This window comes from Tyto alba, unplaced genomic scaffold, assembly GCF_018691265.1.
Source record: "Tyto alba isolate M040663 unplaced genomic scaffold, T.alba_DEE_v4.0 Super-Scaffold_40, whole genome shotgun sequence".
Taxonomy (NCBI): Eukaryota; Metazoa; Chordata; class Aves; order Strigiformes; family Tytonidae; genus Tyto; species Tyto alba.
Window position 1 is genome coordinate 14,334,307 of NW_024881316.1, and position 27,935 is coordinate 14,362,241.

The window sequence follows — 27,935 nt, forward strand, 5'->3', positions numbered from 1 at the left end:
TAAGAAACTGACTATCCACAATACAACTTTAAACTATAGGCTAATATTCAGTTACAGAAGCAGCCATTCGCCTTTGGAGAACATTTACATTCAAGCATAGATATATGTAGTGTATGAATATAAAATATTCAGAAATGTAATCAATTCAACATTTGCTTTGAATTTTATTAAATAATTTTATTTCTATTTTTGAGATAATGCAAAATGAGCAAATACACAAATCACATCAGCGCATCTCGGAGCTGAACTATAACAATCACGTTACTGTTTGTATATGAAGCTAGCAAGCTTTGTACAGCAACTGAAACTTCAAAGAACTTACTCGCAATTGTTGACGTTTCTATTGATTACACCGATTCCAAGTGGAAGTAAAATACATGAGCAGTGGAGCTCAGTTATAGTCATTCAATACAATTACACAATAACTGTTGATGAGCACCTACCTAAAGCATCAATCTCATCAAGATCAATTAGCTGCTTGCTGATATTGCCAAGGTTTAGGGAACATATCCTGCATTCTAAGTCACAATAACTCTGTGACTTCCAGAAACATTTTGTGCTGCATTTTGCAAGAACCCTTATGGAGTGCACTCACTTACTCTGCAATTCATCTTAAGACAATAACAGGTTTACTTGCAGCTTCAAAACACTTCTCTAAATATTTTTTTATGGCATCAGTTAAAAAAAAAATCAGTTTGCCATGATAAATTTTTCTTAGATCATTTGAAAATATTTTCTTGTAAATGAGACCATGTGACTGCTTCCCTTCCAAGAGCATTTGAAAGAGCTGCTAAAATAAGTGAATAGTGCTGAATTTAAGAAGAGGCAAAAAATTAAAATAAGAAAGGTACATTAAAAACAAAGAGTAAAAAAACAACAAAAAAGCAATTTTTTAATTATGTAGCATGCCCATATAACTTGATAGTCTGGAGATCTAAACCGTCCTTTAGAACATCTAGTCCATTGCCCCATAAAGAACAAGCAATTATGTTTCATCCACATAGCTTCCAGTAATCCCAAATATAAAATGGATTCAAACACTACAGCTCCACAGAAACTATTTGACACCAGAAACCAAAATAAAGTGAAAGCTGTTTGTCAACAGCAGTCAAGGCTCATCCAGCATCAAGGAACTGATCAAGAGAAATATGTATAAGTAATCCCAGATAACAGATGAACACCCAGGCTGCAACACTGTGCTTTTGATGCTAATTATTCCCACACAAACACATCACAGGCTTGCAAACTTTCCAAACTAAAGTTTAGTTTTATCTAAATCAGCCAGCAATATATAAAACAGGAATCTAGGAGAGAAAATTTTCCAAATTTTCTTCAGAGAACTGTTCCATTTGTCCACTTTCTGAAGCCAATTCCAGCTGTTGCAAAGGAATGCAACACAAAAAAACCTTCAGAGCAATCTGATACTGAAGACCATGTATCCCTTCAGGATACAAGGCCTACTGGACTTCCAAAATAAATACCCTCCTTCCCTCAAAAACAATAAAATATTCATCTACCTTATCTTTTCCAAATATCTCAAAGTGTCACTGCTTGAACCTTCAAGATAAGTATGTCAGGAGAACATTCAAACAAAACCCAAATTGACCTGTTTGATCATGACTGGGTTTGACAGACCAGATGAGAGGTAATTTAGGCAGTGAGAGATATTAACACTGTATGTAGCAAAAGCATTCTGGTCTCGCATGGTCACTGCAGTTTTTCATATTGACACAGTAACTACTAGGCACTGGGGCATTTTTTCACAGAAATGCTTTCATTAGTTTCCCCTTCTTTCCACCATAATATTCTAGATTAATTAGGAAAATTAGTTATGTAAGAATAGACCAGCCAACGCACTTCTGCCAACCCATTCTATTCAATCCACTGAGTACTGCATAAACAGAACCCAGTCTGACCTTTAAACTAAATCAGGTGGCTGACACAGGGTTGATTTTTTTACTTTGAGGGACTCTCCGGTACCAGAGAAAGATTTATAATAGTGGATTTCTTCCTCAAATACAGTATGACTGCAGGAACAAGACACAGTAGGGACATGAACTGCATTGCAACATAAATAATTCACATTTTTAGGCAGGGCAAGGAGGAGGATCTACAAAAATTGATTGACTCTGCAACTGTAAGCCAATCAGCCTAATGTCGAGCTCCTAGAGAGATGGAGCAAGCCATGCTTGATGCCACGACCGAGAACACCAAGGACCACAAGTTATTTGGGAATGGCCAACATTAATTTAACAAGGGTAAATCTTGCCTGATCAAGCTGGTTGCCTTCTAAGATGGGATGTCACACCTAATGGACAAGGGGAGAACAGCAGATGTTGTTTGATCAGAACTTTAGCAAGGCTATCAACAGCCTCTCACAGTTCCCCTTTAGCCAAACTGGTGAAACACAGGTTGAAAAATGTGTGGAAAATTGGCCGGATCAGGCTCAAAGGCTGGTGATCAGCAGGACAAAAGCCAATTGGTGGCTGGTTACTAGACGTGTTCCTCAGGGATCAGCATTCATCAACACCTTTATTAACAATGTCGACGACGGGATGGAGCACACTCTCAGCAAGGTTGCACGTGACCCCGAACTAGGGAGAAACAACTGATAAACTGGCACGTGGAGCAGCTATTCAGCGGCACCCCTGCAGCCCGGGAAATGGACTGACGGGCACCTCATGAAGCACAAGTGCTGCACCCAGGCTCCCAGCACCCTGTGCACCAGGGCAAGCTGGTGCCGCCGGTTGGAAAGCAGCTCTGCAGGAAAGAAGCCGGGAATCCTGCCGGGCAACGGAGCTGCACGCCAGGCAGCAGCAGGCGCTTCCAGCAGGGGCAGGGAATGGCATACTGGGCTCTGTTAGCAAGTCCAAGATCAGCCTGGGTTTAAAGACTTCGCTTTCAACGTCTGTCTTTTGTGGTTTTGTAAATCGTATTCCTTACACGACTCGAATGTAACCTTTGTGGGTTAATACTACAACTGGTAGTAGTTTTCAGCTAACGATCTTTTCCTCAGCTCTCACTGCCATTTCTTTCACACATTTAAGCTTTTCATGGATTTTCATTTAAAGAACAAGTTAAAAAGTTAGGAAAAGAAAATGTATATGCCGAAGTCTTTACATTTTTGTCTGATTTTTTTTGCTTTGAATGAACACTCTTGTGCTAAAGAATCAAAACACATAACCCTTGTTCATACTATATTAGTTCAAAAGAATAAAAGCCAAAAATAATTAGCATCAGCAAGGATTTCAGATTTTAAAAGCGTGAGCACAATACATTCCGTGTGTTATTCCTCTGTACTGTACTAGGAACTCTGTAATATGCCATCATTACAAAATATGCTTGCGAAAGAATATAAAAATAGGCAAACAAAATAAAGACCAAAACACTCAAGCTCAGAACACACAGTGCACAAAGTACATTCCCATTGTATTTACCCAGTCATTAGCTATCTGTTTGCATTGTATATGGGGAAGTGCAAAGTAAACTAGAAAGCCTGCTTGCGTAGTCACTGACATCAGTATTCTAGGGTTATTAGACTCTGAACAACCTTTTGCAAAAAGCTTTTACGATTTGAAACCTTTCTAAAATAACAGATACGGATTTACTGTGAGAACTGATATAGTTCTAAGCCTTCGTTGCCTTGCTTTTCCTAATTAACACTCTTTGCTATGGTGGGCACAGTCCCAGGCATTTCATGGCAAAGGCAGCAAACATTCCTGCCTTCTGCTAACATAAGACCCTTGAATTTCAATAGACGATAATTTAAAACCCATAAACACAGAGTACAAGATTATGTATTTCTCTGTTAATCAAGAGCCATTATTTGCCTCCCATGCCCATCCTCAAGACACGCAAAAATGGAAGCGCGGCCACGGCTGTGAAAACATCCTCAAGATCTGTTAATGATCTCCTAGAGAGCTGCAGCTTACATTGCCAAGTACAAATGAGAAAGCAGGGAAAATGGCCCAGAAGAACAGTAGCATGAATACATCCTTTTCAGCCCCAAAGAAACTATATAGGAATAATTCAAAATGATCTTTAGCACTGAACACAAACATGACTGTCTATCAGAATGGCTACTATAAACCTGTGGTTTTTGCAAGCATGCTAATAAGAGTATGAAGGCAGCATGCTTGCACATTATCTTCCAAAAATTAGTTTCTCTTGTTATTTCTTGGTCTATTAAAAAAAAAAATATTTTGTCTAAATGTACAGGGAAACAAATCACCTGTATAAGAAGCTTAATGTAACAACCAGCATGATTTCTATGATCAATGTATACCAGCAGTTCAGCATTATTCATGTAACTTAATCCAGTTGAAATCTTAGGAACAACAAAACCTTCCCAAAAAAATGAGGAATCTCTTTACAGTTAAAAAAAAAAAAAAAAAAAGATGTATTCTTCCATTTCAGAAGAATATCAAAATGATATTTATTTCACTGCTTATTTTCAAACTTGAAAATCGCCAGTAAAATCGGAAGCCGTATTTATCCATTCTTTTTCTTTCCTATTTGAGTACACTAAGGTTCCAGAAAGCACGAACGTTGTCACTTCATTCAGAGAAGAAATAATGGCATGTTGCAATATGATTGCTTTCAATCACTTCAGCCGTAAAGCCAAAATTAATAGTAATTTGAAAACTCCTTCTATCAGCCATCTTCTTTAACTGCTTTGTGTTTTAAATATACTTACTGTTAATAAATTATGGCAAAATTAAAAGCGACCGAGGGTTTCCTTCTAGTCCTCAACAGGTATCAAAGACAGAGGGAAAGGGGAAAGTTACCACCTTTGGTTTTTGTTCAAATTGATGCCATTATGCTCTATTCAGCTTAACACATTTGTAAGCTTAATATCCAGTGTGACTCAATTCTAGTCAATGGATTTGTACCAGAGGACATTTTAGTTCTGACAGAAGAAGGGTTTGGGGTGTTTTGATACTTTGAACAATGTTTTTTGTCATTTGCAGCTGTTCCAGTTTTACTTTCCCTCTCAGGAAGCAGATGCTTCATATCATTCCCTATGGATATATTACACATGGATTGAATAAACTTACAGCTATTTGAAAAGAATTTCCTCCCTTTGCTTGTGATGATGGGGAAAGTAAAGAAAACATACGTGTGTTTAACTGAGTCACCACAACCTAATAGTTTGCCACCAGCAAAACGATCCGTACACACAATAAACCATGAAACAACAGCCTTTGCTAATGTTACCCCCGGTTTTTGTGCTTTTCAGTCTTTCTTCCGGCTCATTTCAGAGCAGCATTTTAAATGCGTACTTTCACTGGGATCCTGGCTGTGATATTAGTGTTGTCACATTCAGTCAAGAACTGAAGTACCTTATACACTGGCCCTTACATATTTCATCATTTACTTCAGCCTTGTTTTGAAACACTGCAATCACTGGCACTATTTATATGTCTCTCAGTGCTACTCAATTTTAACTCTTGCAGAAGCAGGACCTGATTAAGATTCACATTACGCAAAGTCTCATAATTAGCACTCATACCTCTCCTTTCTTAAAGTGACAGATAACTCGCAAGGCAGTGAGGCCTGAGCTCCTGAATGAAGCCGGCACAGTACCTGTCAGCACACAAATAGAGGACTGGGATCTCACTCTTGAGGTAAATTTTTGATATTGCAAAGGGCTTTTCAAGTCAGATAGAGCTGAATTACTTCCACAGGTGTAAGTGATATTCATCATATTTTTAGTGGAACTCCCAGCTAATGACTCAGAGCAGGGCTAGCAGTAAGCAGAACCACATCCCACAGTAAAACACTAGGACATATGCAAACAAACAGCTTTTTATTTTTCAGACTGTATTTTAAAATGTCAGTAAGGAGGACTTATTTACTTTTGCAACACATGTCTGTATGCTCAGAAATACATTTTATTCTGATCATAGTGTCAGTTACTAGCACTGGAATGTAAGTTTCAATAGCAGATCTTTCTTTCCTCTTTAATTCAAATAGTAGTGTGTACTACCACAACTCAGACCAGAAATTCACTTTTGCAATATGAAGTTGCTTGGCTGTAAAAGTTTGAACAGCTTTCATTGGATAACTCTAGTATGTATCGTATTATTCTGTATTCCACTTTAAAACTAGTATGTGGTATTTTCCTTCAAATTACTAGCAGCTAATTTTATTATGCTATCTAGAGTGTATTTAGCTGTGGTGTTCAGAAGATGCAATAATGACTAATAGCCTCATCGTGGGATCAGAGTGGAGCTTCAATTATTTCTGCTTTTTATTAGACTGTTTGCACACATTAAATATAAAAAATATGATCAGTTTAACAGAAAAAAAAAAAAAAAAAAAAAACATTATTTTCCCATAGTGGATATTCTACTGTCCAACAATTATTATGTGTATGGTAGAGATTATGTCTGCATCCTTTAACTAAAATCACTTCCTGAAAAAGCAGTGTTGTTAACCACAGGAGGCCAAAATTACGTACTCAGCATAATCACAGAATTCAGACCACTTTCTACAAGTGAAAGTCATTGTAAGGTGCACGTCCCTGACATATGAAAACTCTGAATTTAGTACAGAAAGATGCCTGAAACACAGTTTACAATAATTCTTGGCTAACCTTTTTTGCAAGCCATCCCACCTATTGATAATGCTTGCTCTGGAGCAAGTTCAGCCCATAGATGAGGAAATAAATCAGAGAGAAGGAAATGAAAATTAATTTTTATTCCAAATGCTTATTTTATTCTTATTTCAAAAGAAATTATAAATATAGCAGCATAATAGATTTCTTAGCATAATACATGTGCAAGACAAGTGTCAATCTCTGTCCCTGGGAAGCTGCATTTGATCATTTAATTTGTAAACCATGAAACACATCACTGTTAACCCTGAAAGTGCTGTTGTCTCAAAAGAAATAGGATACTCCCAAAACCACAACCCATATTAAGCGAACATTTTAAACAACACATTCTTTTCATTTTCTCATTTTTAAAGCACTCTAAATTTAAAAGCTGTTCTCAAACCAGTAAATAAATGGGCATATACGCGCACAAAACCTAACTCCTTTTCAGTCACACAGTTACGAGCATGAAGCTGCTGTATAAAAACCTGATCTCTCTTAAAAGGCACCTTGCTAATCATTTCAGTTAGTCTAGGAAAGCTTCTATAAAGAGTTTTGAAATGCTGGCCCTGATGAAGTTAACTAATGACTCAGTAGTTCAATTATCCTTGGACAGAAAACTTCAATACAGATAGATTAACACCAGTTACTAATCTCACTGGCATTAAGTCATGTTGTTTCTTTCCTTTTTCTTTCAGCACTTTCTATGAAAAAGTATCACTGTGATTATGTCCTTTTTCCTGTTATTTGCTAAGCAGACAATTTACGGAATATCAACTTTAAAGGAAGAACTGGAAGATACTAAGATTACCTTTTTCATATACCCAATAATCACTCTGTCTTTCATGAATAAGTTCTAAAAGAAAGAAGCCAGCAAGAATGTTTCAGTAAGCTTCAGGATAGATGTGGGTTTTTGTAAGTCAGTCCATATATTTAGGTAACCAAATATAGACTTCTCAGTCTGACTACATGTACCATATAAAGAAAAAAAAAATAGACCTCTTTTATAAGAAAGTTATGTAGGAAAAGGACTGAAAAAAAAGGAAAGCTGCATAGTCTAACAAAAAGTAAAATTACCTTTTCTGATTCTCCACAACAGACCCACTGTAACCATGGCCTATTTTTCAAAGGGTTGTGTGGGTCCATAAATGCACTGCATTGCCTTGCATAACTTCCAGCAAGGCAAGACACACTTCTAAGAGTTAACCTGCATTTTTGAAGGACTAATGGATAATGAGCATCCTACTTTTTGCATGTAATTCAAAACCAGGATTCCTTCTTTACTGGTGCTTTTACCTTTTGATGTGACATGGGTGCAATTCTGAAATGAATCATTGCATTGAGGAAACTTGAGTCCTCTTAAAAAATGCACAACATTTTGACTAAGATAGCTTAAGATAAGTGTATCCAAGTGTCTTAGGTTCACGTAGGATAGCATTAATTTCCACAAGGAGCTGAGAGGGGGCACAGCCAGGACAGGTGACCCAAACTAGTCAAGGGGATATTCAACACCATGCTGATGTCATGCTCAGTATATAACTGGCCGGGGGTGGGTGGTGGCGAGCGTGGTTTGGAGGTGGGGCTACCGGGTGGTGAACGATTATATTCCGCATTACTTGCTTTATATATTAGTTTGATCAGTATTGTTGTTATTGTTTTCTTCTCTTCTTGTGTTGTTCTATTAACCTGTTCTTATCTCAACCCACAGATTTTTACTTTTTTTTTTTCCCCCTCTAATTCTCTTCCCCATCCCACCCGAGATAAGTGAGCAGCCGCATGGTGTTCTGTTGCCAGCTGGGTCTAAACCATGACAAGTTACAAGTTTAGCTGGCTGCTAAACAGCTTCCTTTATCTCTCCTAATACACAATAAACTCTGGTTATTCATATAATATAAAGTTCAAAGCCATATAAGATTCTGATACGAGATTACTGAAATCAACAAAACTAGAGAGAGCAAAAAACATGAGACATTTCCTTTCTAGAAGACTCGGTGACAGTAATTTTTTATATTATATTGATAATATTCATAACACTATAATACTAGAGTACATTCTTGGCATTCTTTTTGCCCAAAGCCACTGCACTTTTCAGTGGTTTACTTATCACAAGGTTATTCATCGGTTTGCATTCATCAGGTGAACAAAAGAAGGTACAAAAAAACAAAGCACTGTAGTTTTTGCTGTAAAGAACGCAAGCTTTCCAATTCTACACATGTGCAGTCAGTTAAAGGAAAAATATTACAGGTGCCACATAGGGCCAACCATCCTCTCAATTCACTGACTTGTGAAAAAAATGGAATACTAACAAAGAAAAAAAAATGCATTCAGAATGAAATCTTAAATCCACTGACCTCATTTCCTCGACCTAGGTTTTCACCCTTGGTGACTTAGAACCAAGCCTGTAGTGCCAGTGACATGTTTGGAGGGAGAGGATAGAAACCTCAGCAGCCTGTATTTCCTATCACCTCCCTGCCTAAGCGTTAGGTATTTTTTAATGCTACCTTTAGTATAAAGCCACATTGTATCTATACTCCTTCCTAGTGTGCAGTATCCTAAAACTAGGAGAGCACTACTTTCTTTATAATGTACAGGAAAAATGGTACTTTTTCATCAAGTGATGGGAGAGAACTAAATGCTTCTGCCTCCTGCTTCTGATTTCCATCCAAGAGAATACTTATATGCCTTGGACATCAAAGTTACTGCACTGCTAGTCATCTGTGCATGCTCAGTGCTTCAGCAAAACACAGTTGGGTGATCAGAACTCCACTTGCTATAACACACACATAAGGCACTTATTCAGTGATGACAGGGAACAAAATATTATTTCCAAGCCAGCATATTTTAGGAACAATTCCAGCTACATGGATCAACTTTTCCAGAGTCAGAAGCTTCCATATATAGATTAATAAAAGATGGGTTTGGCTCTTTGTAGAGAAACTCTTTTAGTTTTGAAGGGGGCTTTATAAAATGACCTCTTCAATGTTTGGTACAGTTTGGTACAGCAGACCTTCCCTCCTTCCTCAGTCACCTCTAACATTAAATCCTCATTGATTTTCGCTCTTTTGAGAGACAACTGTGGCTAGAATGATTTGCTTATGTGTGCCTGCAACATTGTTTCCTGATTAGATGTTCACTGTTAAGCATGGTGACAGTAACCAACATTTCCAGTGAGATGTAGACAGATGCCTGTCCTTCTATCGCTCTTTCAATACAGCTGCCTTTCAAAAATCCCACTTCAACACAACTACACAAAAATTCCAAGGCACTGCCTATATACAGCATACAAATCATATCTACAACTAGGATAGTAACTCACGTTCACTCTCTTCTGCTGGTGTTACAGAATATAACAGACCTTTAACCAGAAGTCTAAATCATCGTTGCAGATAAGGCCATAGAAACAGAGACATGCTGGGCTCTGTCCCAGTGTTGTTAGTCTTTTCATATAATTGACTGAAATTCACAATTTTCTTTTCCTCAGGAACTAATTCTGGATTTAATCTGTTACTCAGAAATTCTTAATCAGCTTAAATCGCTTTTGTAGCTTTTCAATTGTACATCCCTACATGATAGCAATGAACATGTGCCCACTTACATTCAAAAGGACTACTGGACAAAAAGACTATTGCAGAATTTCTTTCTCTGTGCCTATGTAAACTATCACACAGAAGCTCACCACTATCATAACTTATCTTACAATCGTATGTCCAGATTTGAGACTGCAGGCCAGGGTGATGCTTCGTCACTGACACGCTGTTGTCTGTCCCCAGGGAGAGCAGGCAGTTCCCTTCTCCAGGACTCAGCAGAAGCTGCTATACTAGTTTTTTTAGGCAGTAAAACTGCAGTCTCCATTTTTTCTTCTGTATTAAAGATCTTAATGTAGCCAACAGCAACAGGATAAAATTCATGGCACTCTGGAAGGGCATACAAGCACAGAAGAGTTCAAGAGGCTGTTTTTACACCCTCTCCTATGAATACATTCAGCACGGGACTGAAATAATTTGATCTTGTGTGTGTACATAAAATATCAATAAACACACACTGTTTTACAGGTCTTTTAAGTAAATCTGTAAGAAAAGAAAGAAAAATGCAATGTTCCTCATATATAGTAATTTAAAAACTTCAGTGAGCCATTAACACGCAAGCATAGATTTTTTCTGTTTTGTACTGTATTTTCTCCTCTATTCTGCATTGATTTTTATATGCCATGGACCACTCTCCTCCAGTCCTGCTACTCTGAACTATGTCTGTCACTCTAAACTGATAGTCTGGCCAGATCATTTCTAATGGCCGTATGAAATCATGAAAGGCCAGGAAAAAACAATTTGCTTTTGTGAATCAACACTCTACAACCCCAAACCAACCCACTAAAGTAAATTTTTAAGTAAGACAAGCTACTGAGTATCCGCTCCAAAGAAGTAAACCTGACATACATTGCAACTAAAGAACTCCACATTATTCTTTATCCTGGCTTGCCATGGTGCCTTAGTACGTATTAAGTTGCTATACCTGTGGCTAATAAAGGATTCTAGCATCCCACTGAAGTGTTTTGAGAAGTGATGCCAAAGGTCAAGAGACTTCTACCACCCAATAAGATTTTTTATAGCTCTAAAGCACTGGAAATTGTAAGAAAGGTCATTACCACACTTTCATGGGGGACTCCTGGGCATGCCATCATAAATTGCTGTTCAAAGTACCATTTACTTGGAGTTAGTTGTAAAGCGACTCATTCAGAAGAAAAGATAATGCCAAACAAAATAAAGCAAGTTAAACGTAGTATTGTTAGGTTTTCAAGCAGAAGAGAAGTGAAACATCCTTGAGTTAGTAATTACTATGCAGAGTTGCTTTATTCTAGAGTCCTGCCAGAGATCAACTTTATCAGACTAGAGTCACAGTTTCAAAGCACTGTAAAACCCATTAAAACGGAAGGGATATTTTATATTAATTTGAATTAAGCAACAAATTGGCTGTTTCATATGGTACAATATAAAGGCCTGCTCATTAACAGCTTCAACATTAACACAAAATTGCTATAGGAATGTTCTCAGTTTTGGTGTCCCTCTAAATCACTAGTTATGTTTACATATCAGTTAAAAATGATGATATTACTGAACTCTAATATGGTATTAGGGATAAAAATGAAAAAAATATCACCATGTCACAGACCAGAAAACATAGGATAAGCAGTCCACAGGTTTTTTGGCCTCCTCACTATTTGGAGTAAAAGCTCCATGGGCTATCAGAAATGTAATGTTAGAATCACAACATGATTCTGATCAAAGCAGTCTGAATTAAAACTGTAAATGTAAACTGTACCTTAGAGTAAGTATAAATACAAAACATTTCCTTCCCCTAGAAGAACAGCATCTAATAGATAGAAGGATGAACATGCAAATGGGAGGGAAGTGCACAGCAAAGAAAATTTTAATGCTGCCTCAGTGCTCATGTTTTTGGTCTTTTTCAGAATTAGTGTATGGAAGGCCAAACACATTGTTCAAAGTCATCAGTCACAATGAATGAACATGGGTGCATCAGCAGGACAATGATGCTGGAGTTCAGCCTCAGGCATACAAACATTTGCATGCCAAATTAAGTATCAGAACATGGGAAAAACATCCTCAGTAAGTACACTAACAGTATATTTAACACTATACACTCAACTAATTAAGGTGAATCCAACACTTAACTTGTTCAGTAGCCCAAACTTTTGGTTTCAGAGCCACAGTGACTCAGCTTATTTTGCCAATCACCACTTTGTATTTGCCCCAGAATAAATTCCTTTTGCCTCTTCAATAATTCACATAAAAGAAATAAAAAGTACTTGGCTACACACTTGCATATCCCAACAGTGCAGGAAAACCAGTTCAGACAGGAGAAGACAAATGGAGTTTAATGCATCTGGAAGAAATGCTGCCTATTTCCTAACAGGCAGTACAGCTGAAAATGGACAGGAGAGGGTTATTTTGCTTCAGTGCCAAAAGCATTTATTCAATATATTACTTCAAAATAAGTAACTCTATAGAAAGTGCACAAGTTAATGCCAAGCTTTAAAAATACTCTTTTCTCAGTTGAATGCTTTCCTAAAAAGCGCCTGATCTTGCTGTGTACTGCCTACCACCAATGTCTGTATGGAAAGACAGGCACTCTCAAGCTGCCTGCTGTCTTAAACCTCCCCTGCTCCATCCACTGTGAGCTGTTTCCCGTCACCCTACCCAACCTTTCCATCTGTGAACTCTGATCCCGCAGCAGCAAAGCTGGCAACTACAGCATACTCCAAGAGGGCAGGCGTTTATTTTCATACACTGGAAACAGCCCCTCAAAACCTTACCGGTGGCCTTATTCTCTCACTTATTAAACAATCCTAATGAGGGAGCACTTACTGTCCCTCTCCTTCCAGTGCCTATGGGTACTGACAAGCTCCTGTCTCATTCTCGCCTCTACTTCTCTAGAGAGAAAAAAAAAACAGCTTTAGTTCCAGCTAGCACTGAGGACACTCTCATGGTGCATGGGAAAAGCTTACTCCATAATTTTTAGACAGGACAGACCCAAAGCCAAGTGGGCAGGGCACACTCACTATGTAGAAACCCATGTCCAAATCAGCACCCGTGGCATTCAGACTTGGGTCAATCATTTGCCACCAGAAGGATGGGCCACAACTGGATGGCTGGAACACTGCCTGCAGGCAGGGCAGCCAGGGCACAGGTTTGTGTTCCCTCCCACGCAGGGAATGACACCGTCCCCAAAAACAAGAGGAGAGAGTGTGCATGAAACCCCACAGCTGGGACATCCCTCAGCACACGTGCCCACTCCTGCGCGGACCTTTTCATGAAGTGTTTCACAGAAGCTGGGAGAATTAAGTCGAGCTGCAGATGAGTAAGACATTTTGATTTTTGTTGTGTCTAGAGACTGGACTAATTGGACATGTAAACACTCGGTGTTTACAACTTTAGAGAGTGTGTTTTGGGACAGATTTTATAAAAATCTGCCACAATCTTTGAGCACCTCATTTTCCAACTTGATGTTATTTTAGGATTTGGGGGTTGTTTGCTTGTTTTATAAAATGTATTTGGAAGCTGTACACAGTATGGACAGATAACTGTGTGTCCCGTTTAATATTTGGCTATATTCAATTCATTAAATCATTTTTCTCTACTCAGTCTTGAATTTATTCCAACCTAGTGGAACACAACGCTCCCTTGTAGCTTGAATGGGTATCACACGCCACTATTATAATGATTATCTGTTTGCATTTTAGAGTAATTTGCTCCTCCCTGTGTCCACCAAAAATAAAATAAGCATGCATAAAGTCTCATGAGTAAACTGGACTTCATGATATGATAACATCAAACCAAACTTCTTAGAAGTCCATTCATCTTGTTGTAAAACAAGACTTCTGTATGGGTCATAGGCATCAGAACGAGACAAGATGAAAATTCAGATATTGCCACACAGTGAATCAAACTGTATAGTAAGAGACTAGTGTAACATCCAGAACAATTTTGGCCTCAGAAAGTTAGTGTGGAGAAAGTACAGACACTACCCTGTGAACGCATATTGCTTGTTAGATTTTAGTTCCCTTTTAAAAGTGATACAGGTTCAGAAAAATACCACTTCTGCCAGACAAACAGAACCACCAAATCCATGCAGCTCGACTCACAAGCCCCAGGAACTGTGCAGGCACTGTAGCAATGACTGGCAATGGTCTAGAAGGGGGCACACAGTAGACTACAAGGCACAAAACCTGTTCTGTTTACAAACAAATGCAGAAAATCTCAAATGTTTATTGCTGTATCCAAGCTGTTTAGAAAGCTCTTTCAGATACAAAATAACTTTTAGTTTGATAACTAGTATAAGAGATTCACATTATATTAATAAGTCAAATTCCTAATATGAAAGGCCTTTTTTTTAATATTGAATTTACTGAACACTGGTGAATCTTACTTTTTTAACATTTTTTGTAGTACATAAACTGCCATTTTTATTGATAAATAATGCAGCTTTATTTCCTTTAAGAAATCTTGGCTTTGTAACATTTTGTCTGTTCACTTCTGTTTTCTACACTGCTTATAAAAATATGCTGATGACACTCAATACTATGCAAAACTTCAGACTTGCATAGCAAAAATTGTTTCTAGTTCATGCTGCATCATAAATTGGGTTTCTGATGAACTGCCTATATTCATATTCCATACACAAGGAACATCTTCATGCGCCTTTCATATACACACCTTTGACTCAAGTCACCGAATGGCAACTTTATGGTGATATTTTCCTTTACCACTCCCAAGTCCTTACTTGGAAATAACATTATTCTTTTCCATTATTCTGGCTTATTTCTATATGTTTTGATTTTCTTTTCCTTCAACTCACTGCTCTTTTTCTATGGTATTACTATATATTTTACACCCACCTTGAATTTACTTCTCTGTATTTATTCCAGCTTTTCGTTATATTCTACACCAACTTTTCCGAGATCATACTCCTAGTGACAGGAACTGATGTTGTGATCTGATCTATAAAACCAGGCTTTCATAGTTTGTGATTCCTGCTAGATGGGCTAAAAGAGTGAAAGTGGCAAAGTTAAACAGGAAAGTAAATGAAGAACTACATTGTGTCAGTACATCTATTCCAGTTTTACCGCCTATTGTGACTGTGACAAAGCAAAGTTAAAAAACATCAATTCAGATTTAATAATTTCCTTATGTCACCTGAATGACCATACTCCTGTACCTGCATGTTTTAGCATGCATTTTTCTTATGTATCTGTGTTACATTTAGCCTCTTTGTTTAGCCATTCCATGAAATGGCACTCAGTGAACAACATCTGCATCCTATGAAAAGCTGTCCAGGCTGGCCTGAGCTCAATCATCTTTCTGATCAACTTAGAAAAACATGATTGATCTTTCTTTTATTATTTTCCCAACTGAATAGAGAATTATTTCAAATTTCCTTCATTTATATAATTAAGTAGTTCTAACAATTTCTACCTAAAACTCCTCCAAATTCTTAATACATATACATTCCACTATACCTCAGTGGTCAGCTCAAAAGGCAATTTGCTTCAACATATATTATGAGAATGAAATCATTTAAATATAAATTAGTAACAATTACAGCAGAAGCATTGCTTTCAACACAGGCAGACTTTAATGCAGTTTTACAGCCTGTTCATTAAAACTAGATTTTAAGTGGCACCAGCACAAAATTTTATGTGATTCACTGTAATTTCAAAAAAAATTCCACAGACCAAGATATCAATTAGTTCCTTTTGCATAAAGTACAGGCACAGATGAATAATCTGAAACTCAAATCTGGTCTTGCAAACATTCTGGAGTACCACATTGCAGTCACTTCCTCAAGGCACCACAAAGAGCCATGGGGGACTGTCACGGAATTCCACCCTAACTTCCACTCATGAGAAAACTGAAATAATGGGACTGTTTGAAATATCTCAACATCCCAAATTCTAAAGACACATAATGTAATGGTATAAAAAATTATTCAGTTTGAAAGCATCTTAAAACATTTTGAAAGCATTTTCTTGGAAAGGTGAATTTTTTTCATTAGGACTCTGTAAAGTAATAGTTAAGACAGTTCCTGTCCAATATCAGCCTTAAGGCTGATATTTTACTTTAAATGCTCATACTGCTGAAACCACTGAATTATCTTGTTGTTTTTCAAGCTTTTTTGTTTTGGAACATTCTTCCTATGGTAACCTGCTTTAGAATAAAATTGCTATGAAACTCTTACATCTTTGAAAGGTATTCCTAGCCATTCCCACCATTCCTTTTCCTGAAATGATTCTCATTAAAATAGTTCATCTAATAGTTTCTCCTAATGTCACACACTAGCAGCAAATTACATCACTTACTGGAGATTAGGCCTTATTTTGCAGCAGCAGGAGGCAATCTAAAGCACCACCAATCCAAACAGATGAATATTATTATATCCAATTTTTAGATATAGAACTGAAGAACTGAAAAAAAAAATAAGATCATGTAAGTCAATCCTCAGAAACGGGTTATTTCATTTAATTTGCTGGGACCTATCCTCTGATTAATATCAATCTTCTGGAAGACTGAAACCTCTACGTAACTCTGAGAAACTATGTCCTCTGGAAGGAATCCTGAGGACTGAGCTCTATTCACCTGTACATCTCTTTGGTAGTTGACCCAACATTCCCTGTTTCCCAGAGCCTCACAAGGCAGAGTCAGATGCCCAGGGACAAAGTAGGTTCTGGGCAATAAGGAAAAAAACCTGCACTACTAAGACAGAAAACCACAATTAAGCTAGAATTGATCTGTTCCTGCACAAATAAGGAAAATGTTTTCCTTTTTGCATCTGTGCAACCCTCTATAAAAACCACTGTGCCGACTTGTTATTTTATAGACAGCAATTATCTTTACCAGGCCAGCTAACACCTTTCTTTAGTCACATGCATTTTTCTATTTTAATAACAGCATACACTTTCATGGTGTATTCTGCTATGTTATTGATGTAAGCAAAGATCAAATTCCTAAATGAAATTTCAAATTCCTTAGATGAAAACATTAAAAATTAGTAAAGCTTTTTCTGTTTTTCAATATTTTAGCCATTATTTGTACAGAATGGGTAGAAAACACCAAGACCTTCCTGTGACATATATTTTCTGTATTTGCAAAATCAATACCAGACAGTACGTGCTAATTCCCAACATCTATTTCAGCCCTATCAGAAAATAGTAACCACCATATTATTGTAACCATAATATAACCTTCCCACATATAGACTTGTAGAAAGCAGGAATGGTATAACACATTTGATATACAAGCTATAAACCCAGGAAATTAAAAATCAAGCCTCTAGTCAGTACCCACATCCCAATTCTTTCCCAACAGGCACATATCTTCAACAACAACTTATAAATTTCCCATCAATCTTAATTCTGTTTTCCTCAATTTCCAATTTCTAAATATATTCTCCACCAAATTGCCTTCACTTCTCAGAACAGCATAGATTTTGTAAAAGAGTTTGGATAAAGAATGACAAGAAAGGTGACTTGAAAAACAAGAACTAACTATATATTGTACTGTGCCAGTTCAGTGCTAACAAAGTCTCATGGTCAAGCAGTTGCTATTTATTGGATCCCATTGGCCAAGAATTAAGTAGAATAGCCTCTAATGTTCAAAACAGTGTGTACATTCTATCATACACAGACACTACGTAAAACCAGCAAATGGTAAGAACTGCATATTATATTGGTGACTATTAAAAATTCAGGTTTAAAAATAATAGCTATTTGTTTCAGGCTTACATGAAATTTCTCTCAAAACTGTATAACTCAAAATGCTTTTAATGAAATATCAGACGGCATTCTTCAGACTGCCATGAAATTTTCAGCCATACCCAAAGTTCAAAAACTCTAAGACATTACTTCCAAACAAAATACAAGTGTTTGAGATTTCATATTGAAAGGCCACCTAATTTCAGAGGAAAGAAAAAAAGTTTCATTTAAGTCCCTCCTAAAACAGAATCGGAGAATTCTCTTCAAATCTGATATGTTGCTTAGTCCACAATAAAATTCCGAAGACCTTCAGTGTAAGTTTAGCTTTCTAATATACTACACCCCAGAGTAAAAGATGAGCAATTTTGAAATAATACAAAGAGATGATGGTAATAACTTCTTAAAGACAAAAAGATAACCTTTGAGTTAGTTCTAGATGAGCTTTTCAGTAACAACTCATTGTTGAAATCAAAACCTTTATCACCTACAGCACTCTTTCCAGTGATGATGGTGCCTTACTGCAGGATTATGGCTTTATGGTTGGATTCCTTACCCCCCATTACAACTGCAAGCTCAACAGGAATGCTTCTTTCAGAAGAAACTCATCTTTCTACAGAGATCATTACAGCTACGCTCAAAGGCTCATCTCAGTAAAAGCTACCTAGAATAACAATCCCCTCATTTGCAAGAGAAAAAGCAACACATCGCAATTTAAATGGGAATGCTGATGACACAGTAGCAGCTACAAATAAAGAGATCTCATAAAAAGGGTTATCAACCTGTATTGGGTTTGTTTGGTAAGGTTTTGGTAGCAGGTTGGCTACAAGGATGGCTTCTGTGAGAAGCTGCTAGAAGCTTCTCTTAAGTCCAATAAAGCCAATGCCAGTCAGCTTCAAAATGGACTTGATGCTGGCCAGGGCCAAGCCAATCAGTGATGGTGGTAGCACCTCTGGGATAACATATTTAAGAAGGAGAAAAAGAAAATTGTGCTACTGCAGCCGGAGAGAGGAGTGAGAACATGAGAGAAGAGTGAGTACATGTGAGAGAAAAAAAACATGTAGACACCAAGGACAGTGAAGGAGGGGAGGAGGTGCTTCAGGCACCAGAGCAGAGATTCCCCTGCAGCCCGTGGCGAAGACCATGGTGAGGCAGGCTGTGCCCCTGCAGCCCGTGGGGGTCCACAGTGGAGCAGCTGAATGTGCAAAGCAGGCTGTGATCCCATGGGAAGCCGGCACTGGAGCAGGCTCCTGGCAGGACCTGTGGATCCATGAAGAGAGAGGAGCCCAGACTGGAGCAGGCTTGCTGGCAGGAGTTGTGACCTCATGGGGGACCCACACCGAAGCAGTTCATGGAGGACTGTCTCCTGTGGGACAGACCCCACACCAGAGTAGGGGAAGAGTGTGAGGGGGAAGAAGCGGCACAGACAACATGTGATGAACAGACTGCAACCCCCATTCCCTGGAGCCCTGTGCTGCTGGGGGGTAGGAGGAAGAGAATACAGGAGTGAAGTTAAGCCCAGGAAGAAGGAAGGGGTTGGGGGAAGGTGTTTTAAGATTTTGTTTTATTTCCCATTATCCTACTCTGATTTGATTGGTATTAAATTAAATTAATTTCCCCAAATCAAGTCTGGTTTGCCCATGACAGTAATTGCTGAGTGATCTCTCTCTGTCCTTATCTTGGGCCATGAGCCTTTTGCTATATTTCCTCTTCCCTGTCCAGCTGAGGAGGGGGAGTGATAGAGCAGCTTTGGTGGGCACCTGGCATCCAGCCAGGGTCAACCCACCATACAACTGTTGTTGCAAGCGTGAAAGACTTCTAAAATCAAGGATTAGTTCTTCATGCAACCGAGTTAATTTTCCCTCCTGGAGCCTATTGTTTCATAGTCCCCTAACTAAGTCTTGCACTTCTTTCTGAAATTGTGACACACCATCATCTTCATTTTGTTGCTATGACAAGAATGATAAGGAGAAAGTAGGATTGTAGCTGCTGCTTTGTAAGGTAGCTTTTTACCACAGGGGCACTACTGAAAGACATCCATGGATTAGAACTTAACCTGATTTCAGAAACATTGCTGTAATTAGAGAAACAACACACATATAGATTGGTCAACCTCACCTATAAGTATCTCTGGAACAGTAGACAGTTAAATGGTGAAACAATACAAATTAAAGTGATTACCAGATTAACAAAAGCAAAAGGTAGAATAATACAACATACACTTACATTACCCTGATAAATTCCTAAGACCAAGATCCTTGGTCTCTCCAGTTGCTGGCACCTGCACACACAAGCGCCTATTCACCGTCCCACTTCAGCTGCTGGGGCAGACATCCACCCCAACTTACACACCACCACACAGAGACACGCACATTGCAGATCCCTGCAGAAACTGGGCTTTGACACTGCAGTCAGTCCAGTAGCTTGACCTGGATCTTCCATCTCCCTTACTGTCCCACTCACTGCCAGACATACATTTATGGGTCTCTCGGTTGACCCCAGGCCCCATGATCTCTCCAAGTAGCTGGCTTGGACATCCTGATTCCTCCCACAGCCTACTTCTCCAGCTGACTCACTCGTGGAGGCAAACACACACACATATATACACACCTGGCTCACTTAACCCACCCCCAGTTAGTCCAGCTTGATATTTGCTAGTGACAGACACTGACACGCTCACCCAGTGCCAATCCGGCACCCTGGGCACACCGGCCCCCATGGCCCATGCTCTGACTTCAGTGGCTGGCACTTAGACATCCATACACACACATGTACACAGAATAGAAAGAGTCTCACCCAGGAAAATAATTAGAAATGGAGTTTGGAGATCAGGCACAGGGCATGGCCAGTCATTCCAACGAGTGTGTTAATATACAGCCAATCCTTTTTATCACCTTATCTTTCAATTTTTCTGTATCTATTCCTCCCCAAACCACGTTGGTCCCCACCTTTGGTTCCTCCTCTAAACATCTCGTACGTCTTGTATGATTCCAAAATGCTCTCCCTGCATCCCCCAGTAATTCCCAAATGCTGGCAGGCAGCAACCCCTCCCAGTCTGCAGAGTGGTCTAGAGTGTCCCTGACTCCTGGTGCTGGGTGTCCCCATCCTGGCCGATGGGGCTGCGACAGCCCTGGCAGGAGCTGCGTCGGGGGCTCCGTTTCCCAGAGTGGGTTATTGGGGTTCCCCTGCCTGCCGCCGCGCCTCTGGGCTCCTTTGCATGTGCGGAGATGAACCTTTTGTCACACAATTTAATATAATCTACTCCTGTTTCCCTTTTTTCTCCCTCTCATCCCTCTTTGAAAACATCTTGTTTCTCTTTTTTTTTTTTTCTTAACAGGGACACAAATACTGGATTTACATTCTTTTATATTACAAGTGATTAACATACTGACGATTTCCACATGCAATGCCTCATTATTTTGGAAGTGACATCTCAGTGGGCCCTTCTCCAAGGCTTCTCAAACTATGCTCCAACTGTACGCCTTAAGCAAAAGTTTAGTGCCCTCTCTGCTGAACATGACAGATTTGCAAGCTTTTACATAGAATATAATCAATATTAAGTATTAAACTTACCTGTATTGAATTTATGCTGTCATCTGTTGCTCATTTCAGAATACCCATTGAGATCACATATGAAACATCAGTACAAAGGGAAAAATCATATCATGTGGAGGTTTAACTACACCACTTCATCCTGTTCTTAGTTTTATGTGTTTGAGAAATCAGAACAAATGACTACTTAATGCAATAATGTGCCCCTTTAAAATATTCTGTATTTGACACAGAACAAATCTTATTTAATATACTCTCTAAACACTGTTTTTAATCTCTCCTATGCAAAAAGGGAATTATTCAATATAGTTTTCTCCTATAGTTCATGAGTAAAAGCCATCATTTCTGTCCATAGTCTTTTCCTTGAAGTGCACAACACCATGAAGCATTTTTGACAGTTAACTTTTAAAATAACCTATGTACTTTTATTCACCTTATTTCTATGATGAGAGACCTCACAGCAAGGATGGAATAACAATATGGAAACTAACCATCTAATCCAGCTGGACACGCTTTATTGAAGTCTTATTACTTCCATGTGTAAAAGAAACTAAAGCCAACTGCAACCCCCAATTTTTGGCATTCTCAGTATGCAGTGCATCCAGCAAAAGAAAATTTCACTTTTCGTTTTTATTTTTACAGCACAGTGATATTAGACATATGGACTTAACTTGATCATTTAGAGATCAAGTGTTTTAACTGAATAAAAAAAGCAAGTTCTTCATTATGCCTAAAGCAGTACTGTTCTTTAAAAAGATGTAATGTTTAGTAAATATTATTCTAATCTCTTTTGCAGTATAAATATTCTTAAAAATAACTAGTATCAAAATTATAGTACGGATGATAAAATCTTCAAGAATGGATATAAAGAGTAATGACAATAAGGTTATAATACTGATTCAAGTCAACCAATTTATATGAAAGAAACTTGCCATATATCAATTCAATGACAAAGAGTGATATTCTAGTTTATTCTGAGGTAGCATGTGTGACAAATTCACTAATATTTCTCAAGATAAAAATCCTAGTTTCACAAAAAAATATTAAAATTATGAGCGACTATCCTTAAACAAATATTTCCTTTCAGTATTGACAGAAATAAATAGCCCTTTATTATCTCATTTAAAATTTGCTTTCTAAGTAAGAGATATTTGTCAAAATACATCTCTGATAGGAAAAATAACCCCCAAATGGATCAATCAGGTAAGTACCTTTCTCAGTGGAGGTCTGAGGAGATTACACATTCATTTTGTAGTTGCAGCAATATACTGAACACCCCATGCAACCAATCTTCCAATAATATTTACTGATAAGCTTTTTTTCTTTTCAACTCCCTTTTCTCTCCAACACACATGCTTTCCTTTGTTATGGCATTAAATTGTGAGATTACTGCACAGTTTAGAATAATTTTCTCCTCCCGTGTTAATAATAACACAAGACAGTAAAGAACAGGCTTTTTTTGTTATTTCACAACTTAAGAAATACAATCACTTTCAACACTCATGGTTGGCAGTACCTTATGACTTTACTAGACCTACGTTAATCAAAGAGGCTATCTATGAAAGAGGGAAGGTGGAATTTTTTTCCATTTTTTTTTCTTTTTCTTTATTGTTTACAGGGGTTCAGTTTGAAAACTTATAAATTAATGTAAGAAAAGTTATCAGTTACTTAGAGCAAGAAACCATATTGGACTCGGGAAACTTGTGATGTGAAAAGCGTTGAAGACTGGAGATCAAATACTAATAACTTAGAAGGATGATAAATATTTGGTTCTCAGTGGAGACAATTTTGTTAGAAAAAAAATGAATGACCTTCACAGAATAAAATTAAAATTAGTACAATTACTCTTTCAAATAAATTGTATCACAAAGATCAAGAAACATAGTTTTCTGACTCCTTATGCTTATGTAATTCAAAATTACATTCCCAAAACAATTAACACTCTTCTTTCCTACAAAAAGGCTAATTCCCAAGATTTAACTACTGCCTGTGTGGCTTATATTTTGTGAATTTTACAATCCCATTTCTCTCTAGTCTGATAATTTAACTGCTCTTAGAATAGACTAATCAGAAAATGGTAATCAGTGATGGACTCAATTAGTTTAGATGTTTCTCTAAACCAGTATCACTGATGTGCATAGGAAAGAAATCAAGTTAAAGGGAAAATCTGTATGCAAGTATAGATATAAAACATGTCAGAAAGCTCAAAAGGACTTCCAAAAAAGTTAAAGCCTAATGCTCCAGACAACTGATACTGATGTACATCTAAACGTTCCAAAGCTCTTCTATGCAGACAAGCTCTACGAGTACCACCACATCTACACAGGAACCACTTCTGCAGGCTGCTGTCCCAACGGGGTCTCTGAAGATTATGTCTAACACCACATGATACTGTACTGGACCTGGGTGCTCTTCTGTGTCTGATTTCAACATTCCCAGAATGTAGTTTTAAGAAGTTTTTGATAAAAATGTGAGAAAGGCAAAAAAATATTTTAAAAATAGAGTATACATTACGATTTTCCCTTTGCATCCGATGGCGCATCCTCCCTGCTTTTCAGTGAAATTAAATTTTCTAGCTTAGCAGGTGCTATACGTACTGCCTGGTAGGTACATGGTTTGTCAGCTGTTCAGACAAAGTAACACAAGCACCCACAAAACTGATATTTAATAAAAATGTAAAAAAGAATATAAAAAAATATTAAAAACTCAACTTTTAATGAAGTAATATATATTCTTTCTGCAAACATATTCAGCCATGCATAACACTTAAATACATATAACCTGTTTACCTGAACTGTGGAACTAATTTCAGATGCAAATCCTCCTGTCAAGGGAGCCTCGTGGCTAATCAGCAATCGTCCAGTCTTCACCACTGACTGAAAAGGAAAAACAAACCCCAAAAATGTAAACAAATTAGAGGTCCTGTGATTTCTTACTTGTGCTACGTGTGGAATATCTGAAATATGTGACAATAGCAGCAGTGTTAGAATGTAGTTACTTTTCTCCTCTTGCATTTTCACTGAGAGATAAATCATCCTAAAAGTCTAAATTGAGTAATCAACAGGATGTTTTTATATTTACTATAAAAGTGTTTACACCTTCCATTCCATTTTAAGCAAATATCAAGAATAAAAATTGATGCCACTGAATATGAATTTACCCTATCAATGCAAACTGTAACATTTCTGAATAATAAATATTTTAACAAGAAGTCAGTAAAAATTTGGATCCTAAAAATACTAAAAGACATACATGTAAAGAAATCCTTCGCTGATATGTATCTCTGCATAACTATATCCTCGGTAAAGTCACAAATCATAGCTATTCAGAAAGTAAAACCGTTAAATAAAAATTTTAGCAAGAAAACAATTGTGTGGGTCAATGCTCCTTATTTAAGTTTTACGTGGCAATTACAAGAAATATTTTTTAATTTTAAATCTCAATGTTTGTGCAGGTTTTATGTGATCCACCTTATAAATAATCACATAGCACAATATATACAGAAGATGATCTAAGCATCTTTTAATCAAAAACCAAACTGGGTTCATTGTGAAACATAACAATGAAAGCAAAATATTTTTAATCTGATGGGAATATAAAGCTTCACCACACCCAAATATCTTGAAGTTTATTACAACTGCATGCTAAATGGCCTAGAATCAAACAATATCAGATACCTTTTGTCAGAAATAAAGCAAAGTCTCACTTTTCATAATATACATTTTATAACTTCATAAGGTGCATACAGGAGTCTCATTAACTTCTACAGATGCACATCAGAAAAAGAAAATGAGAATAATCTGCACATTAAGCTTTCAAGAACAGTTACAGTCTGATTTTTAAGATAAGTACACGGTGTACTTCTTGTGTACCATTAGTCATCAAGTGGAAAAGCCCAAGACAGTGCTAGCTATCAGGTCAGACCTTCTTAATGCTGTGACCTTCAATTTAATGTCCACACCAGTACCTTCTCCAGCTGGGCAGCTCCATGTTGTCTACATAATACAGTACATAAAGGCAATGCCTTAATTATACAGTTTTCCTTCTGAATCAAGTAGTTTTCTAATTCTTTTGCTTTTCTAGCAATGACTATCAATGGCTCTAAGTAGTTCATCCACAGATGTACTGGCAAGTCACAGGCCTATAAACAAGATGGCCCATATACTGTGCTATGAAGTGGTTTGATATCATTCAGAGCTAAACAAGACAGGAAGAGGCATTTCAACAGTTGGAAAGTAATCCACAGTTACATAGGCTGATTCCTTGAATTGCTTTTGCCAGCACTGGAAACTCTTATCTCAAGAACAGAGGCATTAACTGCACGATAAATCTGTCCAATACATTGGAATGACAGCTCAATGAACAAAATGTACACTCTAGTTTTAAATTGGTAAGATAAAACTGATGCAATCAGTATTAAACTGTTATAGTAAAACTGGTACAATTAATAAATTTTAAAGGGTTTTTTGAGAATCTGCTTTTATTTTAAACAGATTCGTTTGCACATATTTTTTAGAGGTTCACACTTTGAAACATTACAAGCTATTATTACAGTTACAGATTTGATTTCTCGGAATTTAATAGTATGAAACAGACACTGTTAGAATGCATATAAGAAAATTCACATGGGAACAGACCAGTAATCCAGCAGTGCAGTATCCTGTCTCCATAATAGATATAATTCGATGTTTAGAAAAGAGTAAGAATAGGGCCTTTAATGTGTTCCTTCACTGTTTCTCAGGCTCCAACTATTTTCACACAACAGGTTTTTTGCTCTAAGTAACCGATAACTTTTCTTGCATGAATTTATCTGTTCTCAAATTGAATGCATGTAAACAATAAACAAAAAGAAAAAAAAAAAAAAAAAAAAAAAAAAAAAAAAAGGAAACCCATTTCTCCTATATGAGAAATCCTTGTTTTTACATAAGTTTCACAAGGGCATCAAGGACTCCTTGCCTGTAGGAGCTTGTCAAGAGCAAGCAAGCAGCTGTGGTCACCCATCATTGCATGCAAGCATCTCAGCCCTGCTAAAAAGCACTATATATCACTCCTGGTGGGAAATCATGCTAGCATAGCTTTGCTGCTTTTAGTACCTATCCTAGCTTGTTCAGGGTCAACATGGATACCTGCACCACATTGTGCCATGTAGAAATACCTTAAAAACTCTCCTAATGGCTAAACCAGAATCAAAGATCAGCAGAAATTAACCACTGCAATACACTGCAAATAGAGTCCTGGACTTTGAGGAATGATGTGAGTGTTGTGATTCCTGAATATTACAAGCTCCCCTGCATCAATTTCTATTTCACATAAGCACTTGTTCCTAAGCTACAGTGAGTCTTTCAGAAGGACATGCAATCTTACGGCATCTCCAGTGTTTGCAAATGGATTGCAGCTATTGGTAAGTTGTTCCAGTGTTTAACTGCCTTCTCTGTTAAAATTTTGCACCTTATTTCCAAACTAATTTGGCTGACTTCAACTTCAAGCTGTTGGTTCTTATTTTACTTCTGTTCGCTTGCTGGAGAAGCTCTCTATTATCACATTTCTGTTCCCCACATGAATACGTTAAGATCGTGATCAAATGATCTCTTAACCACACTTTTGCTAAACTAAGCAGACTGAGTCTAAATCTTTCACCATATAGCACACTTCCAATTCCTTCATCATTCGTACAACCCTACCCTGAATCATCTCCAGTTTTCAAGGTCCTTCTTGAAGTACCTCCATCTGGAACCAGCATTCCAGCCTTTGTCAGAACACGCCAAATATGGAGATAATATAACCTCGATACTGCAACTCTTGGATGTATGAGGCCTTTTGGCCAAAGCATAACAACACGAGTCCAGTTTCAACTGATGACTGTGATTCCCTGTTCTAGGGAAAGAGGGTTTTGTCATTAAAGGATAACTGCTTCTTGGAATAAAGATGGAAATACAGTTTGCATTTATTATTTCAAGACCAAGACAGAAAATTCTACTTGGACATGCTGAAAAATATACTGTGTGCCTGAACCCAGCTCAGTTAATGAACCTATCTTCTCTTTATCAGCGACTGAGTGTCTATTTTATCTATTTCTCCAGCTGTTTGTTACCTCTAACTTATCAGTAACGGCTTTAAATGTTTTACATATCTTTGATAAAAATATTAAAAAACAGGTTAATAATCAGACTCTGCAGAACCTCAGTGACTTTACTATTTCCATTCACTAGCACTGCTGTTGCAAGACATACACTTAAAGTCAATGCAGCGCTAATGCCTTATTTCTCAACTACATTAATTTGTTTTGTGAGCACCTAATTATGAATTGTTGATTGTATATTTCTAAGCTATTTCTCCCTACTTGCTGCTTCTTTGCTAATTTTTTTTCATAGTTTTATAAAACTTCTAACTGATTTGGGACACAGTTTGGGGGGGCTGGTGGTTTGGTTGGTTGGTTTGAGTTTTTTTGGTAGAAAAAACACTCCATAAGGTGTCAGATTAATAAATTACTGGTAGAAAGATACTTTGGTTCAAACACTGTGTCTC

The 27,935-nt window shown here is 37.5% G+C and overlaps 1 protein-coding gene across 3 annotated transcripts in view; it reads right to left on the reverse strand.

The window, feature by feature from the left end:
* BCKDHB (branched chain keto acid dehydrogenase E1 subunit beta) overlaps nucleotides 1–27,935 on the reverse strand; it is a 131,389-nt gene that overhangs the window by 30,308 nt on the left and 73,146 nt on the right. For all 3 annotated transcript variants that reach the window (XM_042803453.1, XM_042803451.1, XM_042803452.1), the window contains exon 9: nucleotides 24,200–24,286. In XM_042803453.1, coding sequence (XP_042659387.1) covers nucleotides 24,200–24,286 — 87 coding nt within the window. The remainder of the gene's footprint in view (nucleotides 1–24,199; nucleotides 24,287–27,935) is intronic.